The 16,846-nt window shown below is 43.6% G+C and overlaps 1 protein-coding gene across 1 annotated transcript in view; it reads left to right on the top strand.

Moving 5' to 3' along the window:
• Positions 1-16,603, top strand: part of dop1b (DOP1 leucine zipper like protein B) — a 28,079-nt gene extending 11,476 nt beyond the window's left edge. Inside the window, exons 12-38 of the mRNA XM_023950572.2 lie at positions 1,356-1,461; positions 1,615-1,851; positions 1,932-2,200; positions 2,277-2,665; positions 2,742-3,013; positions 3,591-3,743; positions 3,859-3,959; positions 5,093-5,283; positions 5,371-6,916; positions 7,056-7,155; positions 7,226-7,417; positions 8,298-8,420; positions 8,507-8,641; positions 9,019-9,074; positions 9,158-9,262; positions 9,838-9,904; positions 9,984-10,143; positions 10,773-10,855; positions 10,937-11,046; positions 11,120-11,269; positions 12,263-12,324; positions 12,438-12,566; positions 12,659-12,795; positions 12,880-12,935; positions 13,017-13,160; positions 13,249-13,381; positions 15,427-16,603. Of these exons, the coding sequence (XP_023806340.1) occupies positions 1,356-1,461; positions 1,615-1,851; positions 1,932-2,200; positions 2,277-2,665; positions 2,742-3,013; positions 3,591-3,743; positions 3,859-3,959; positions 5,093-5,283; positions 5,371-6,916; positions 7,056-7,155; positions 7,226-7,417; positions 8,298-8,420; positions 8,507-8,641; positions 9,019-9,074; positions 9,158-9,262; positions 9,838-9,904; positions 9,984-10,143; positions 10,773-10,855; positions 10,937-11,046; positions 11,120-11,269; positions 12,263-12,324; positions 12,438-12,566; positions 12,659-12,795; positions 12,880-12,935; positions 13,017-13,160; positions 13,249-13,381; positions 15,427-15,684 (5,464 nt within the window). The 3' untranslated portion in view covers positions 15,685-16,603. The remainder of the gene's footprint in view (positions 1-1,355; positions 1,462-1,614; positions 1,852-1,931; positions 2,201-2,276; positions 2,666-2,741; positions 3,014-3,590; positions 3,744-3,858; positions 3,960-5,092; positions 5,284-5,370; positions 6,917-7,055; positions 7,156-7,225; positions 7,418-8,297; positions 8,421-8,506; positions 8,642-9,018; positions 9,075-9,157; positions 9,263-9,837; positions 9,905-9,983; positions 10,144-10,772; positions 10,856-10,936; positions 11,047-11,119; positions 11,270-12,262; positions 12,325-12,437; positions 12,567-12,658; positions 12,796-12,879; positions 12,936-13,016; positions 13,161-13,248; positions 13,382-15,426) is intronic.
• The last annotated feature ends 243 nt before the right edge of the window (positions 16,604-16,846 follow it).

The following is a 16,846-nucleotide window of genomic DNA, read 5'->3' on the forward strand; positions in this document are numbered from 1 at the left end:
TCCATGTATGCTTTGTTACCTTAAATGAAAACTGTTCCAGTGGTCATCGTGGGCTGCATAGTGGTCCAGCGGTGTCTCTTGCCTTACAGAGAGTGCCCGGCTGGCTCATAGCTTCAAAACTTCAGAGGTTTATTGGTGTTTCTAAATTGTCTCCAGGTGTGAATGTGAGTTTGTGGCCCCGGGACAGACTCGCGACCTTTTCAGGGTGTACCCTTCCCTCGCCCAACAGTAGCCAGCAGCTCAGATAGGCTCCAGCAACCCAGTGACCCCAAAAAGGGATTGAGGAGATTTGGAAGATAGATGAACATTAACATTAATCTCTTGTTTAACCCTTTAACACACAAGCTTTAGCTCCAGTGTTGACATTATATCGACTGCCTTTACTCTTCAACCGTTTACACAATTAATGTAATTTCAGTGGATTTAGAAGCACAGAAAAGCAGCCTTGGAATGATATGTGACACTTTACAGTAATAGTAATTATAATAATAAAAATGTATTAGATTTATCTAGGATTTTCTAGACTCTCAAAGCGCTTACAATGTGTCCATTATTCATTCCCTCCTCATTTAAACTTGGTGATGGTAAACTACTGGGGCAGCGGTCTTCACATGGCAGATGGACGGAGGCGTGGCTGCCAGTTTGCGCCTAGGACCGGGACAACGCATTCACACATTGGAGGCAGGGAGGGCGAGGTATCCTGCCCAAGGACACAACTACAATTGACTGGGGGGGGGGGGGGGGGGGGGGGGGCAGGGATCGAGCCGCCAACCCTTTGATCATTGGACGACCTGTTTAAACACCTGAGCCACTGCCGCCCCCAGTAGTGCCATTCCTGCGCAGTCAATGTAAATCAGCCAACTCTGAAACAGAGAAAAGTGGCTTTGGAACACGAAATGTTGTACATCGGTGCAAAGCTGATATGAAAAGCTGCGTCAGAATCAGGTGATTCACGCTGATCGCGTAGACTGTACAGTAGGTTAAACAGCAGGTTTTAATTAGGTGTTACACCTCCAGTGTTACAGCGTTAAAATGGTCTGTCTTTGCATAGCTTGAAAGTGTTCAATCTCCAGTGTATGTTGGGTCTCATGTCTTTTACAAAGGTGTGAGTTTCAGTGTTTGGAGTTCTATCATAATGGTTGGAGGCAGTTCAATTTTCCAAAAATATATTGCAGCTACAGATAAATATGTGGAGTTTGTTGATTTGTTGATTATTTTGGGTTAACAATTTTTTTTAGCCAGTTTAATTAAAACCAAGTTTGGATGTTGTAAAAACGTCAATGCAGCGTGTTTTCAGAGAGTCTTTGTTTTATCAATTATATTTGTTTTTTGTTCCTGTTTTTTTTTAACCAAAGTGAAAAAAATCCACCTGCATCTCCTGAACAGCAAACCGCTCTTCATGCCCTGTCGGCCACAGAGATGTCTGAACTCATCATTTTCCTGCTTGAAGTTCTTCCTCTGGTAATCTTCACACACTTGCACAATCATATTAAAAAATAGAGACCTTTATTTTAATCTGGCACACTGTGGAAAGTTAAAAACTGGCTTTTTCACCTTCACAATCACCTGACAGAAGTCTTTTTTTTAAGCTTCATCTTTGTTATTTGTCCTCAGGAGCTTCATGCTGACATTCAGTCACATTTCTTCCCTGACATGCTGGGCATCATGCTTCAGGCGCTGCGGCGCCACATGGACTCTGCCAGCCTTGAGGATGTCACGCATGGGCTGCGTGCCTGCTTCAAAGTCCTGAGTAAGATCCAGATGCCTGTTGCTTACATGGATGCTGAGGCGGAGGCACAAACGGAGGAGGCGGAGTTACCGTCACCAGAAGAAGAAAAGACAAGGGAACAGGTAGAGCATCACTTTGTAGGTGAGTTTTCTTTTGTTAAAGGCTTCAGACAGTGTCTCATCAATCATTCTGCTTTATTCAGGACTTGGGGGATGCAAGAGAGAAAGATAAAAGTGTTAACGGATTTCAGGAAGAGATGGGGGGGAGTCAAGGTGTAGAAGGCGAGGCGGAGCCCACGAATGCTTCTCCTTCAACTTTACGGTCTGAAGACAGTGGACTGGGGGTCAGCGCCTCTCCGTCAGAGCAGCAGCTGCTGCTGGGGAAAAACGGAGAGGGAGCGTGGAGAAAGGGAGGCAGCGTGGACACCATGAGCCAGTGTCTGCAGGAGATCCTGGCCTTCATAAATACAAGGTAAAGCTCTGAGTCTGTCAGTGTTTTCTAATTACCCTCCTGCGTCTAAACATTTCTGGTTCCTGCCACATTTCAGGTACTTGCTGGTGCAGGTTGAGGATGTCGAGACGGATAAAAAGCCTCAGCGGAACCAGAGCCCGACCTCTCCGGATCAGAAGACTTTGTTAGGCAGATATGAAATTAAAGGCAAATTCACAGAACTGTTCTCCCCAAATAAGCTCAAAGCCCGGAACTCCAAATCCCAGCTTCCACCTTCCCCTACTGAGAAGAAAAAGGAGAATGGGCATTCAGAGTGCACAGACTGGACGGCCGGCTACATGCCTCGCAGTAGAGCTGAGATCCCTGAAGCTTGTCGACAGGCTTTTGTTGCCACTTCCCACCTGATGCTGGAGTGCACCACCTTCCCAGTGTACTACAGCGAAGAGGACACGCTGGCTCTCCACACGGACATGTTTGGTCCTGCGGGTGAGGTCCAGCTTTTACACAGCAGTGAGTGACAGGCTTCCTTCTGCGAATAACCCGCTGCCTTCGTTTTCCTCAGGCTCTTCCGAGGCCTCCATTCCAGTATGGCTGAGGTCCCTGATGATTCTGTGCTGCATGTCCAGGGACTGCTTCATCCAACACACTGCGGTGGCTTCCCTGCTGGAGCTCATCAACCACTCCCAATCATTGGCGCTGGTCATCCAGGACAAACACAGACGTTACCAGAGCTCAGACATCAACCCTCTGAGCGGGCGGCTGCAGATGGTCACCATGCCCCCCATCTATCCAGCCCTGCTACAAGCCATGGAGGAGAACACAGATTTCTATCAGGTCAGCTCCAAAAAGAAAAAAAAATGATTTATTCTAAATGTGATCCTTGAAGACTCTTCTATCATCTGTTGACCCATTTCATTTTAAAAATGGTCCCAGTGTTCTTTTAATTATTAAATCTAATTATTATTTTGATTATAAGTATGGGGTTGTAAGCCAAAATAAAAATACCAGTGCCATTTTCTTGGAGTAGTTCATTATAAATTCACCTCTGAGTTGTGGGTGGGACTGTTGGCGCAGAGTAAGCCTTCCCCCATTTCCTGTAATCTGTTTACACCTTCCAGCTATCTAACAGCCCCTCACATCCCAACCTAACATTACTGGTGCAACAAAAATGGAAATTATATTGGAGCTTTCCAGCCGTACAGTTTTGAGCCAGATGCCAGCTAAGACGAGGAAAATGTACGTGGATCTAGAGCAGAGCACGGAGCTTGTGGCCCAGCAAGCTTTTTGAAGCGTATTTTTCTTTATATATGTCTTCTATCGTTAGAAAAATCCCACAAGAACATTTTAAAAACACCATTTTCATCAGAGTGGGTCTTGAAGGAGCCTTTTTTTGTTTGTTTGTGCATTTCAGAGGGTGGCACATGTCCTGTGGAGTCAGCTGGACACTGAGCGCAGAGAGCACCACGTGTCCTGTGTGGACCTGTTTTACCGGCTGCACTGTTTGGCTCCAACCACGTCCATCTGCGAAGACATCATCTGCCAGGCTCTGTTGCACAAAGACAAAGTATGTTAACCTGCAGACACGAGCCTAGTGTTTGCTGACTTTTTTTTGGGAAATGTTTATTCAGAGTAGATATTCGCATCAAGTCCCGTAATCCAAAATGCTCCTCCTCTCCCAGGCCGTCCGGCTGGATGCTCTGCATCGCTTCACAGTTCTGTGGCACCTGACCCGAGAGGTCCAGACCAACAGAACCATGTCCGTCAGTCGCTCTTTTGACCGGTCAGTAAAGTGAAGCATTTTACACAAACGGTGGTGTGTTTACCTTTGCTCCTTTTACACTGATACTTCAAGACGCCCTTGTTTAACTTTCATGCCCTCTTTATTGGTGTAAAACAGAAACTGGAGATCCCACAGAGCAAGGTCTTTTTGTTTCCCTAAAAAGGAAATAAACTCGCAAAATTTTGAAAAAATCTCATTAGATTTCTTTTAAGATTGATCTAGGGACATAAAGAAAAATGCAGACGTGTATCGGGAAATTAATCGAGTACTGGGATTAACAGCAGGTCGAAAACCACAGATACAAAGATTATGTTTATACAATCTTTTAAAATTGATCAAAAAGTAAATAATTGATGAGTCAGTTTCTCTTGGTGTGTCTCTATTGTGTTTGTCTTTTTATGTACATGTGACACAAACAAAAAGACGTCCAATCACAAGCTCACTTCTACCAGTTCGGGTCAATTACAACTGGTTGGAGGTGAACCACAACATTTTGTTTCCTAAAATAAATGGTGTGAGGAAGGGGAAACAAAGTTTCTCTGTTGAAAGGCATTTCCATTTAGATTTAAATGCAGAATGAATAGAAATATCTAGATTGCATTCATTTAGGTTAAAGAACTGGACTGCATCGTATCACCCCAAACTTGTTGAATCTTTGATGTATCAATCCGTGCACCATGTATTGACATGGTGCACGCATTGAATCATGAGAGAATTGACCCTAAAGATGAATCTGACTTCATCCCTTACCCCTCTGGCACCTCGCTGATGCTCCAGTTGTAGGAATATTTGGAGCTTTCATGGTGTCCAAACTTGTTCTTTAAGGGGTAGCTGTAGCGACTTAAGAAACACATTTCTCCACGTGGGTGCACTCTGAAGGACAGAAGTTTACATTTAAATGCAAATAAAGACTTTTTGTTTTTGTATGATGGTTAAAGATATTAAACCAATGTCGTTATGTACTATCTGACCTGCGACTATTCATGACGCCATAGAGTGGTAATAACAGCCAGATGTGAAGACACTGTCGATTCATAACTTTCCGCTAAATGGGCTAAATGTAGGGTTGGGGAGAAGCCGTAGGGGGGTAGGGAATGACTTTGGATTGGGCCTAAGGTGGATGTCTTTCTCAGGTCCCTGTGTGTTGTGGTGAACAGCCTGAGCTCTGCTGATGGCTCCATCAGTGCTGCAGCTCAGTGCTGGCTGGTGAGAGCTCTGTCCCTCAATGACGTCCTCCGGATCCTGGAGCCCATCCTCTTGTTTCTGCTCCATCCATCCACCCAGCGGCGCTCCATTCAGATTGTCAAGCAAAATCTCACAGCCGGTAAGTTTGCCACCTCCACGCTTTTGACGAAATCTTTTAATAATTCTGGGTTTTATGCTCTTAAGTCGGAGTGTTTCTGTTCATCAGGTAACCTAAAGATCTTGAACAGCAGATGTCGGAGTTCCAACAAAAGCTCTGGGCCTTCTGCAGATGCCATCGCAGCTGATATTTTAACCTTGAACGTCTCGAATGTTGTGGATCGAGAGGCTCTGTGGGCAGAACTGGACGGCAGCTCCGAGCCAACAAACCAACCAGACTCTTTAGCGGCGTCGAGGAGTGAGAGTGAGGAGACCGAAGAGGAGGAGGACAAGGAGCAGGAGGTCGACAGTGTACACACAGAATCTGCCGACACCAGTGGTGCTCTGGTGTCCACAGAGAACTCCAGCTCAGGCTCCGTTCCGCTCAGCAGCGAGGATGGGAGCATGGTCAACGGCCTGCAGAGGGTGGAGTCTGAGCGCACGCAGGCATCTGACTCGCTGTCGAGTGAAGATGAGGACGATGATGAGCTGGAGGCTATGGCCAGGATTCGCTTGGTAAAGCAGGAGCGTGAAAAGAGGGAAGCCATCGACTCGCTGTTCCGTCACATGCTCCTGTATCCCGCAGCGGGCGGCTGGCGCCACCTCCTCCAAGGTTTGTCCTTGCTGGACAGCCTTTTCAGGAGCAGCGCCGAGTGTCCTCTGGTGGAAGCCCTCTCCTCAACCTCGCTCGACACAAGCTTAGCTCCACATTTAAACCTGGTCTCCAACCTCCTGCAGCGCCACCAACAGGCTCAGGATGGCAAGAGCTTCTATGGAGGCCTGCTCTCTCCTTCATCCACTCCGTCTGCCCCTCCATCGCTGCTCATCGAACTGCTGGTCTCACTGTGCCTCCTGTTTTTGCGCTCTCACTACCCTTCATACTTGAGCCTGACTCCTCTGGACCTGCAGGGGAACAGGGAGGTTCAGGTGAAAAGTGTGACCGTCCTGACTCGTATCGTGAACCAGCTGTGCTGCACGGCACGGGAAAAAGAGGGCAGAAATCTGGAGTCTATCCGCAAAATCCTCTCAGGCTGTAAATTACAACAGTACGCCCTGCTTTCTCTGTCTGCGTCCATGTATGCCAGTCAGAAAGGAGCAGACAGGGAGCCTTCCAAAAGTGCTGAGGAGCTGGGAGGCCCACCAGAGGAGAGTCTGGTCAATCTAGGCGATGCTAGGGGACAGGAGCAATACCCTCTCCAAATCGAACTGCTCAAACTGCTCCATGCGCTCATTGTACTGGAGTACCACGTGTGGCCAGGTGGTGTCGTCTCCGCCGGTCAGGCCTCGGAGCCTCGTGAGGCTTCAACGCCCAGCACCCCTCTGGCTCGCGAGTGGCAAACCGCCGTGCTGTTCCAGCAGTCCATCAAAGCAGCCCAGTACGTCCACAGCCACCCCATCACAGCCCAAGGCATGTTTGTCTCTGCCGCAGCCAGAGCGCTGCAGCCCCAGTACGGCTACGCCATGCACCCCCACTGGGTGTCGCTGCTGTGCTCCTCGCTCCCCTACCTGGGGCGCTCATTGGGGATCATCGTGACGCCATTTATCAGTCAGGTCTGCAGGAACCTGGACGACCTGGTCAAGCTGCATGAACATGATGGAGGGAAGACGAACCAGAGGTAACCTGAGCACACTGAAGTGACTAAATTAAGCTTTTCCCACCGAATACTCCAAAGAATTTCAACTGATTTTAACAGTCTGAGCTACAAGAAGCAGAACCAACTTTTTCCTTTCTGTTTGAATTTTTTTTTTTATCAGCTTCAGTGGGAAGAGGGAGAACATTGCTCCTGACTACCCTCTGACTCTACTCGAAGGCCTGACCGCCATTACTCATTACTGCCTCCTGGATAATAAAAAGGTAAGAAAAGTGTGAGATGTTTGCACTGGTAAGACATCCACAGTCATTTAATGCCCCTCTTCCTCGTCAGTCCCTGGTTTCCAGCGATGCAGTGGATGTTCGTAATGCGCGCAATGCTGTGATCGAGGCGCTGCCCAGCATGCTCAGCAGCATGGCATCGTTATGGGGCGTGGTCATGAGGGAGGAGGTGAAGAGGCGGCCGTCCGATTCCCCCCAGATGAGCAGACACACCTCTACCTCTGTGTACTTCAAAAGCAACAAGGTATGCAAGGAGTTTTGCTCCATTTTGCAAGCCTATTGGAATCCCTGAATGGCTGTAATGTTATGTTAAAGCTATGAGACTCAAATAATGGAGTTACAGGCCAAGGCAAGTTTATTTGTGTAGCACATTACTCACAAAGTAATTCAAAGTGCTTCACAAAACAGGAAAATGCATTAAAATCACAATACATAATACATAACATACGTAGTTATGTTTTTCTTTGCTGCTGTAAAGGCTTAAATTCCTCTTGGAAAGTGATTTTTGCGGTTCAATATGTCCTCTTCTGCAGAAATGCTTTTCGTGTCCGTCAGTATGAAGGCGAAATATACTTCACAGCGATCAGCCATGGCATCAATCGTATCCAGAATCGTGCGGTCCAGTTCATACTACTGTACTGTAGGCTGAGTTTGCCTGCAACTGTCCGCAGTAACTGCAATGCACTTTTGAGTGGCATTTAATACTTATTTCCGCTTCTCAGCAGTGGGAACCCATATCATGAAGCTCCCGCCACATAGATGACACCATTTACATTACGTCTGGAGGAATTTTTAAAACTAGAAGTGATGATGACGGTCTTGCACCTTTTCTAGGTTCTGTGACCCCGTTGTGTGAAGTTGACGTAGTCCTACACATCAAGCCAGTTGATCTTCATTTATTTCACTTTACATTAACATCAGTTTATATCAAACAGGTGAAAATCTAGTGAGAGTTTTCTATCCAAAGGGACCATTTGGACTTGTTTTGTTCTACAAATGTGTGTTGTTTGTTTTTTGGAGAGGTTCTGATTGGAACCTAGCCGCTGTATAAACCTGTTAACTGTTCTACTCAATCATTCAATTTACCAAAATCTAAAGCTGTTCACTTTTCTGTACATCAATAGATCTTGCGACAAAGGATACTGGAGTTTCTGCTTCCTCTCACTCGTCCACATGGGGTCCAGCTGATGGCTTCACTGGGGGTCGTTTGGAGCCACAGGAGGAGCAAAAGAAAACATAAAAACCAAGTAAGAAATACCCTTATAGCATGTAGAATCAAACACAAAGACAGGCCGCAGTGCTTTGAAGGCTGCTGTACAATCTTGTCTTTTAGGTTTTGCCTGTAGCCAGCGAGCCCCGGATGACCATCGTGGAGCTGGTGAAATCGTTAAACACCATGCAGACAGAGACCATCCTGCATTTGGTCAAAGAAGTTGTAAAGAAACCCCATCAGATCAAAGGAGAACAGGTACGTCAGTGTCTGCACAGAACAGACAAGCCATATCATGTCACAACAGCGAAAAGATACAGCAGAAATGGTCGCACGGTCTTTTTTTGGAAATAATATAGAAAGCGAGACTGCTGCTCGAGCATTTCCTATTTTTTTTCTTAAGTAGCTAGCTACAGTACAGACCAAAAGTTTGGACACACCTTCCCATTCATTTGAATGATTCTCAGATAAGAGCTACACATTATTGATGCAAGGAGGAACAAAATATGTTTAGGATTTTTATTAAATTTATGACAAAGTCCGCAGATTGATACCTAATACTGAGGTTTTCATTTTTAATTCCTTTCCTTTTTTCTGGATAATTTTCTGGTTAAATGGACTCTTCTTACTTTCAGAAATCAACACTGGTGGATATCCCCATGTTGCAGTTCAGTTATGCGTATATCCAGAGGTGAGCGCACATAACGGCGTTGGGTTGGGTTTGAGCCTGTGGGAAATGCTCACTTGCACCACTTTCTGCCTCTCTGTCTGAAGCATTCCAGCTCAGGCCCTGCAGGAAAACGTTGCTGCTCTCCTCAGTCTGCTACGGGATTCAGTCCAGCTGAACTTGGCTCCGCCCGGGCACTTCCTCCTGCTGGGGTTAGTCCTCGTCTCATTTCCAAATCTGCTAGTTCTGACCCTGTTTTTATTGTACCCTGATACATAGCAAGTTCTTTGCGTTAAAGACCCACTCTGGTCTTCTTTTATTTATGATTTTGCTATCGTTAGCCAAAAAAACCTTTATATAGTTTCAGCAGAGCAGCAGTATTGTAATTTGCTGATGAGAGCTTTCCGTTTACATGTTCTGCTAGCTACAGTCCCTTACAACCCCAAACTAACATTTTTGAAAAACATGACTAGCAGTATTGGAGCTATCCAGCCGTACAGTTTCGACCCAGATGTCCAAACAAGGAAAACAAAGACGGACACGAATCTGGTCGCAAACAAGTAGCTGCATCAAAATGAAGCGGCGCCGGGAGGTAGTGGTCCGCCCGGCATTTTTTCTACGTCACAAATACGCTCCTCTGTCCAACGGCTGCTCCTGATTCAAAAAGATTTGAATAAAGAAATTCTCAGAAGGAAAAATGCCACAAGAACATGTTAAGTAGGCCTTTAACACTTATGTGTGGGTATTCGTTGGGTTTTTTCATGCCCAGTAACCTTTTGTCTTGTAGGATCCTTAATGACTTCGTCAACAGGCTCCCAAACCTGGACAGTAAGAAGGACACCAAGGATCTGCAGGTGAGCCTCAAATCTGTTTGGAGTCGGCGTGCAGGTGAGTGTCAGCTGCCTCGCCGACCACGACTTCCATGTGCTGCAGGAGGTGACTCAGCGGATCCTGGAGGCGGTTGGCGGGATTGCAGGCTCTTCTCTGGAGCAGACGAGCTGGCTCAGCCGCAGCCTTGAGGTCAAAGTTCAGTCACAGGTCTGCCAAGACGCAGAGGAGCTGGACGAGTCGTATGTGGACGGAGAACATCGCGGTAAATAATCGTATAACAAACTATGCTGTGCAAGTTAGCAATGGTCGTTTCAAACGGTCATACATTTGAAATGACCTGTTATCGTTCAAAAGTAATGCCTTACATTACTTTTTTAGAATTGTAATGCATTACTTTTAGGTAACTTTCTTAATAATAGAATTCAATAATGGACCATAACAATCTGATGGAGAAAATGTCACAGGGGCAAAACGGCTTAATGATGACTAATAATATCACTTAGTTTACATGAAAGGAAATCATAGGAAATGAAACTGGAGGAAAAACCGTCAGCTTTATGAATTCAGTCCATTAAAAATGAAAATGTACGCCGCATACTTTGATGAAAAAAAGACGGCATCAGCCAAAAGTAGAACCCGAGGCCTGTGTGCCCTAGAAAGACTAAAACAGGAGGATTGCCTAATAAAAGCAGATTAAAATACATAAACAAACTTATTATGAAAACAAAAATTCAAGTGTGTCAAGGATTTGTCACAGTATTTAAGCTGTGATTTTAGGTTGGTGATTTATAAAAAGATTTTTTTTATATTGAATTTTTGCATCCGTTAATGTCTTGCAGTTTCTTTGAGTAAAGTAAAGCTCGCCTTACTTTACTTTATCTTTCCTGTCAGAGTCAGCAGCTCCTGAAAGCACCATGGTGTCCTCCTCTGCTCCCTCGGTTTACAGTGTGCAGGCACTCATCCTTCTAGCAGAGGTGAGATATTCATCTAATATTAAATGATTATTTTTGCAAAAAAAAGTATTTTTTTTTATGTGAAACCCTTTGTCTGTGCAGATCCTGGCTCCTCTTCTGGATATGGTCTATCAAAGTGATGAGAAAGAGAAGGCAGTTCCTCTGATCTCACGCCTCATGTACTACGTTTTTCCCTACCTGAAGAACCACAGGTAAGAACCGATCCAGAACCAGACCAGCAGCTCGCGTGTATCGGAGCTTAACTGGGCGTCTTTCCCGTCGCAGTGCCTACAACATCCCCAGCTTTGAAGCCGGAGCTCAGCTGCTCAGCAGCCTCAGTGGGTACGCCTACACCAAGAGAGCCTGGAAGAAGGAGGTCTTTGAGCTCTTCATGGACCCGCTCTTCTTCACCATGAATTCCACCTGTGCATACAGGTTCGTTTGGGAAGTAGTTGTCAGAATTCCAGTTATGGCAAAATTAAGATATTAAATAGGGAAGCTGTTCAATGACAAACCATTTAAAACGTATGTACTACTTATTTGTAAAATAAATATTTTATTTACTTCTAAATATCAGCTTAGCATGAAACTTTTCAGTCTTTTTTGTAATCATATGAGCTTATCGGTTTGTCTTGAGGGCCAGCATCATCCCCATTAGAAGAAATTACGTTTATCAACAACTTTTTTTTTTAATGTGACCATGTGACCAAAGGCTAGCTCGGACTCTTAACGGTAACAGGCTTCTGTTACGTAGAGCTGACTCTGTCGGGCAAAGGTTGCTCTACCATATTTGAGCTCCAGCTCCCCAAGTTCTCATGTTGATTAGCTATGTTAGGGATCAGAAGTGTCGCTGATTTTTCATGATTAGAATAGAATAAAACTCCCCACAAAGGGAAATGACCTTATTACAATAGCTGTATTAAAAACAGCAGATGGATAATAAATAACACAAAAAATACACTTAAAAAACAGCAATAATTATTATCCAGTGTCTATGAGGCATTGTAGAGTCTAATAGCTGACTGGTCTTTAAGTCTCTGACCAAAGAAGCCCCCACGTCTCATGCAGAGGATGATGAGGAAGAGGATTGTCCAGGATGGTTCCAGTTTCCGTGACGTGCTCCTCTCACCCACCACAGTCACATGACTCTACAGGACGCCTCAGAACGGAGCTGGATCTCCACGCCATTTTGTTGGTGGCATCCACCCCCAGCAGCCATAGAAGAGGGTGGATGCAAGAAAGCCGTCTTAAACAACTCTTCAAGAGTTAGTAGTGAGGGCCTTAGATTAGTGGGGACCTGCTAAGATTGTGCAGCTAGAACACTAAGTGGGATCTACTCTGATAGTTTTCTGTTTTAATCTAAAAAAAAAAATGTGATCACCAGAGTTTTCGGTTTGACTCTTGTGTGTTTGTTTTTCTTTTTTGTAGCTGGAAGTCGATTGTTGATCACCTTCTGACCCATGAGAAGACCATGTTCAAAGACCTGATGAGTAGGTGATCACTAAATACCTTCAGCTTGAATTTACTCTGAGTGAAAGTCTCTTGATAAAAAGACAAAAGCACAAGATTGATGTTAATAAAGATGATTTGTATTCGGCTGCAGGCATGCAGAGCAGCTCCCTGAAGCTGTTCTCCAGTGCCGAGCAGAAGCCCATGCTGCTGAAGCGCCAGGCCTTCGCCTTGTTCAGCGGCGAGCTTGACCAGTATCACCTCTACCTTCCGCTTATCCAAGGTGGGGTCACGAAGAACTACAAGTGTAAGTTTGTATGTTCAAATTCAAAGCATTCATGGTGGGCACGTCCTTTTTTATCTCCTTCTGCTCAGAGCGTCTCACAGAGACGCTGCGGATGAACCCGACCGCCGCCAGTTCAGCCCAGATGTTCCTGATGTTTCGTGTCCTCCTGTTGAGGATCTCATCACAGCACCTGACGTCCCTCTGGCCCATAATGGTCACAGAACTTGTAAGATAGCAGTTGCTGGTTACAAGATGTTATGCTTTTATATTTCTGCAGATCTTCATTCTTTAGCTTTTTTTTTTTTTCCAGATACGCACTTTTACCCGCCTCGAGAAAGCTCTGCAGGCAGAAAAAGACGTCTCAAAGTACGTTTTTGTGTCGAATCTTTTGAGATGCTATTGAAGCTTCCACCCTGAAAACCTAATGATTTTTTTTTTATCCATTAGATTGGCTAAAGTTGTGCGTGGAGCCCTGGACAGAAACGGGCCTGTGAACTTCTCTCAGGCAGATTTGGACATGTACCTCTCAGCCTGCAAGTTTCTGGACACTTCTCTGGCTTTTCCCCCAGAGAGGATGCCGCTCTTCCAGATGTAAGAGGGCTTTGCTTGATATTGTCTCAGGTAACCAATCGCACTCTAGGGATGCTGGGTTTATTCTCAATGTCTCTCCGTCATATAGGTATCGATGGGCCTTTGTCCCCGAGGTGGACGAGAGCTGCTACAGCGGTCCGGAGACGACACTTATTGAAGGTGAAGAGGGCTGCTCCCCACATGTGGTCCGAGTTCTGGAACGGATAGAGCAACGTTACAGGGTAAGATTCGTTAGCGATGGACAAACTCTGATCATTCTGATTTGAAAATGTTTATAATGTGAAGTCAAATATTGGTGTTTACTGCATGCAAACTTGAAAAACAGATGGATCCTTATGGAGTATGATAACTGTCCAAATATGCTTCTATGCACACTTTCATAAAAACAGAAAAACGTGAGCACAATATTTGGTTTTACGTTTGACATGTCTGCTTTGAAAACGATTTTTCTTTGTTTTGAATATAAATTTTTGCTGTTAAATTACTGTCAAAAATACGTCACGTGGTTCCAGGCACACACATCAAGTCACAAAACATTGATTCAACAAAGTGCGTTTCCGTACTGAATACCACTAGAGAGAATGTCAGGGAGGGAGGACTCCTCCCCAATGGAGTACAATCAGGATCTGATGAGCCATTTACACATTTTATAATAGACTTAAGTATTTTTATTTTTTGAACATGACTTATTAATGTTTTGTTAATGTAAGGCAGGGGTGTCGAACTCATTTTTACTGAGGGCCATATCAGCATAGTGGTTGTCCTCAAAGGGCCAGATATAACTTATACATGTAACTAAATGTAATGAAAAATAAACGTATCTACTCCTTAATGTTAAAAAAACTCATTTATTTATTATAACGTTTTTAAAGTGACAATTACAGTTGCATAGAAAACATATGTTTTCTTGTTACTCTAGCATAAATCCTTATCAATGTGATTCTGTCAGATTTAGGTTATATAGACAGTGTTTAAGTCCTAATGTATAGTTGCCCAATCTGATATTTCAAGTCAGATTCCCCCTAGATATGAATAAATACACACCAACTTTTATTTTTTATTTTAAGAAATTAAAAACTTTGATGCTCTCGCGACATGGAGGGCCGCATTTGGCCCGCGGGCCTTCAGTTTGACACCTGTGATGTAGATGATCGGTCACAATTAAGCGTCACTGACATTCATGTTGCAGCAGTGATGTCATCAACAAGAGATGGCGTTGCCAATGAAAAAAATACAAAACAATTTTGGTCACTCGATTACAAGAAGAATAAAAATGGTTTGAAATGACTTGGTTTGTTAAGAAATATTGACTTAATGAGAACCCTTAGCCAAAGCTAAAATATTATTATTATTTTTTCAACGTTTATGTACACGATTATGTTTAGTATTTTACATGTTATGTCTTATATATGCTTTATGTGTTATGTTAGGTAATTGTGATTCTCATTCAGTGTAATGTTTCTGTTGTTATTGCTGTTCTTTAATGCAACTCAATTGTAAATAAAGTTCTTTGTATAATAATAAATAACCAGTATCAGGATCGAGCTAAAATGAAACAATTGTTGCTTTATGACAGCAAAAGAAATCAGATCAAATAGAAAATGTAGTTAGTATTTTTTCTTTTCAACAGAGCTACCTTGGACTACTTCAGCTCAGAGTTAGCTTACTTGTTTTTGTGTCATTATCCTTTTATTATTAACCTTTTTTTAGACTGACGTGTTTTTGTTTTGTTTTTTTTTATACCCAAGTGTGTTTTTTCCTTTTTCTGTACTATTTTCCACCACTCTTGGGTCTGAATCAGTCTGTGGGTGCCATGTTTACACAATCAACTGTGTTCGCTTGACAACAACAACAAAATGCCGCTGGAGATCGATGTTTGTTTGTATTTTTCTTCAACAGGACTATGGTAACAAGTTAATTTTGCTGTTGTGGAATCAATAAAGTTCTATTCAAATCTATACCATCTATTGTTGGTTAATAGACCGTACGCTTGCACACCTTTTTGAATCACTCTTTCATGACTTGATATAGGAGCCTGTGACCCCATGACGAGTTTTTGACAAGAAGTTAACTGTGGACATTTTGAATTGGACGAAAAATAAAGTTGTACTCGCAACAGACGTGTTAAACATGAAACCAAATGTTGTATTCCTATTTCTTTAGTTGTGCACACAGTGTCACTTTGTCTTCTGTCTTTACATTCTTTCCTTTTACCCCACAGATCCTTTTTTTTACCATTGAAGACTTTGTTGTGCTGCCGTTTCAGACGATCAACGGGCTGAGCGAGGAATCCTCCACGGAGCGCCTGGAGTTTCCTCTCCTCACGCAGCGCTCCTTGACCTCCATCACACAGCTGCTTCCCTTCCTGCGTACGCTTTGCTGCTCCTTCAAGGGCCCCCCCCCTGGCAGCCAGACTCCGCCTCACCTTCCTGTAGCAGATTACCCCGCAGCGTGTCCACATGCGGTCCTAAAGAGGCTGGAAGTCATCATTGAAGAGGAATTCCTGGACACCATGGAGAGTTGAAACCTCAGCTGCAGAAAAGGGAAGAAAACCAATTTGCAATGGGCCAAACTGCTGATAATTGTGTTATTGTGAAGTAGTAGAAAGTGAATTGGTTTAGAAGTTTGCTTTTTAATGTTTTAACTCGTCTGATCTTTACATCTCTACGTGTTCCTCCTAAATGCAAAAAAAGCTGAACTAGGAAAATGAAAGGGATTCTTGGTTTGGTATTCCCAAGGAGTTTTTTTCTGGTCTAATGAATGTTAATAAATTACAGAATCTTTCTTGCCCAAATTTGGACACATTGGGGGTTTTTTTTCACACTGTTGAAAAAGATTGAGAGAAAAAAAAGCCATAAAAAGCAGTGAAATAAACAAACGTCAGGATAATGCTTAATGTTTTTTGTAGGCACAAACCTTAAAATTACTGATTTTAACTTGACAAATGGATGTACTGTGAAGAAACCTTGTTGCTTCGTTGACATTGGGTTTTGTGGAGGATTTTTGAGCCGTTTGTTCTGTTTGGAGAGTAAAAAAGGTTTGATTTTCCAAATGGAGAACATGTGGATTCTGGATAAGATGCTAACCATTCTTTAGCTGCGAAATATCCAAATCATTATTATTATTATTATTATTGCCATTTCTTCTAGTTTCTGCTTCTCAAGGCATCTGTAGTCTTGACAAAGAATGTAAAAACGCTTGTTTAAAATGTTGAAAAATCACTGAATGTGCTCCGTTTACCCCCCAGCCCCCCAGCCCAACCAAACCTGTGATGAGCGTCTGCATTCTCTCTGCTCGCTACTATTCATCTCAAAGGGAAATGACCAATGCTTTGTAGCTGTTGTCGCTTTTCCAAATTACATAATGTTTAAGTTATTTTTGATGTTTAAAGAACCTTATTCAATTTTTGTTGCAAGTTAATAAAAATTAAGTTATATGTTGAATGCAGTTGTGTTTGTTTGTCTTTAGATGTCCTCAGAAACTGCACAAGTTTGCTTAATAAGTTTGAATTTCATTAGATGTTGTAGGGACCACTGATCTCTGACCTTGAGAGGTTTATAGCTTTTATGCATTTTTATTTCACCTTTGGGATCTCCTTTCATTCATCCAATATTTACATCCACATATCCCAGCTGTCCTGGGCTGATGACAGGAGTTCTGTTGTTCTGTCCTTCCAAACGATGACT

The sequence above is a fragment of the Oryzias latipes genome, chromosome 21 (assembly GCF_053564925.1).
Source record: "Oryzias latipes strain Hd-rR chromosome 21, Olatipes_Hd-rR_3.1".
NCBI classification, from domain to species: domain Eukaryota; kingdom Metazoa; phylum Chordata; class Actinopteri; order Beloniformes; family Adrianichthyidae; genus Oryzias; species Oryzias latipes.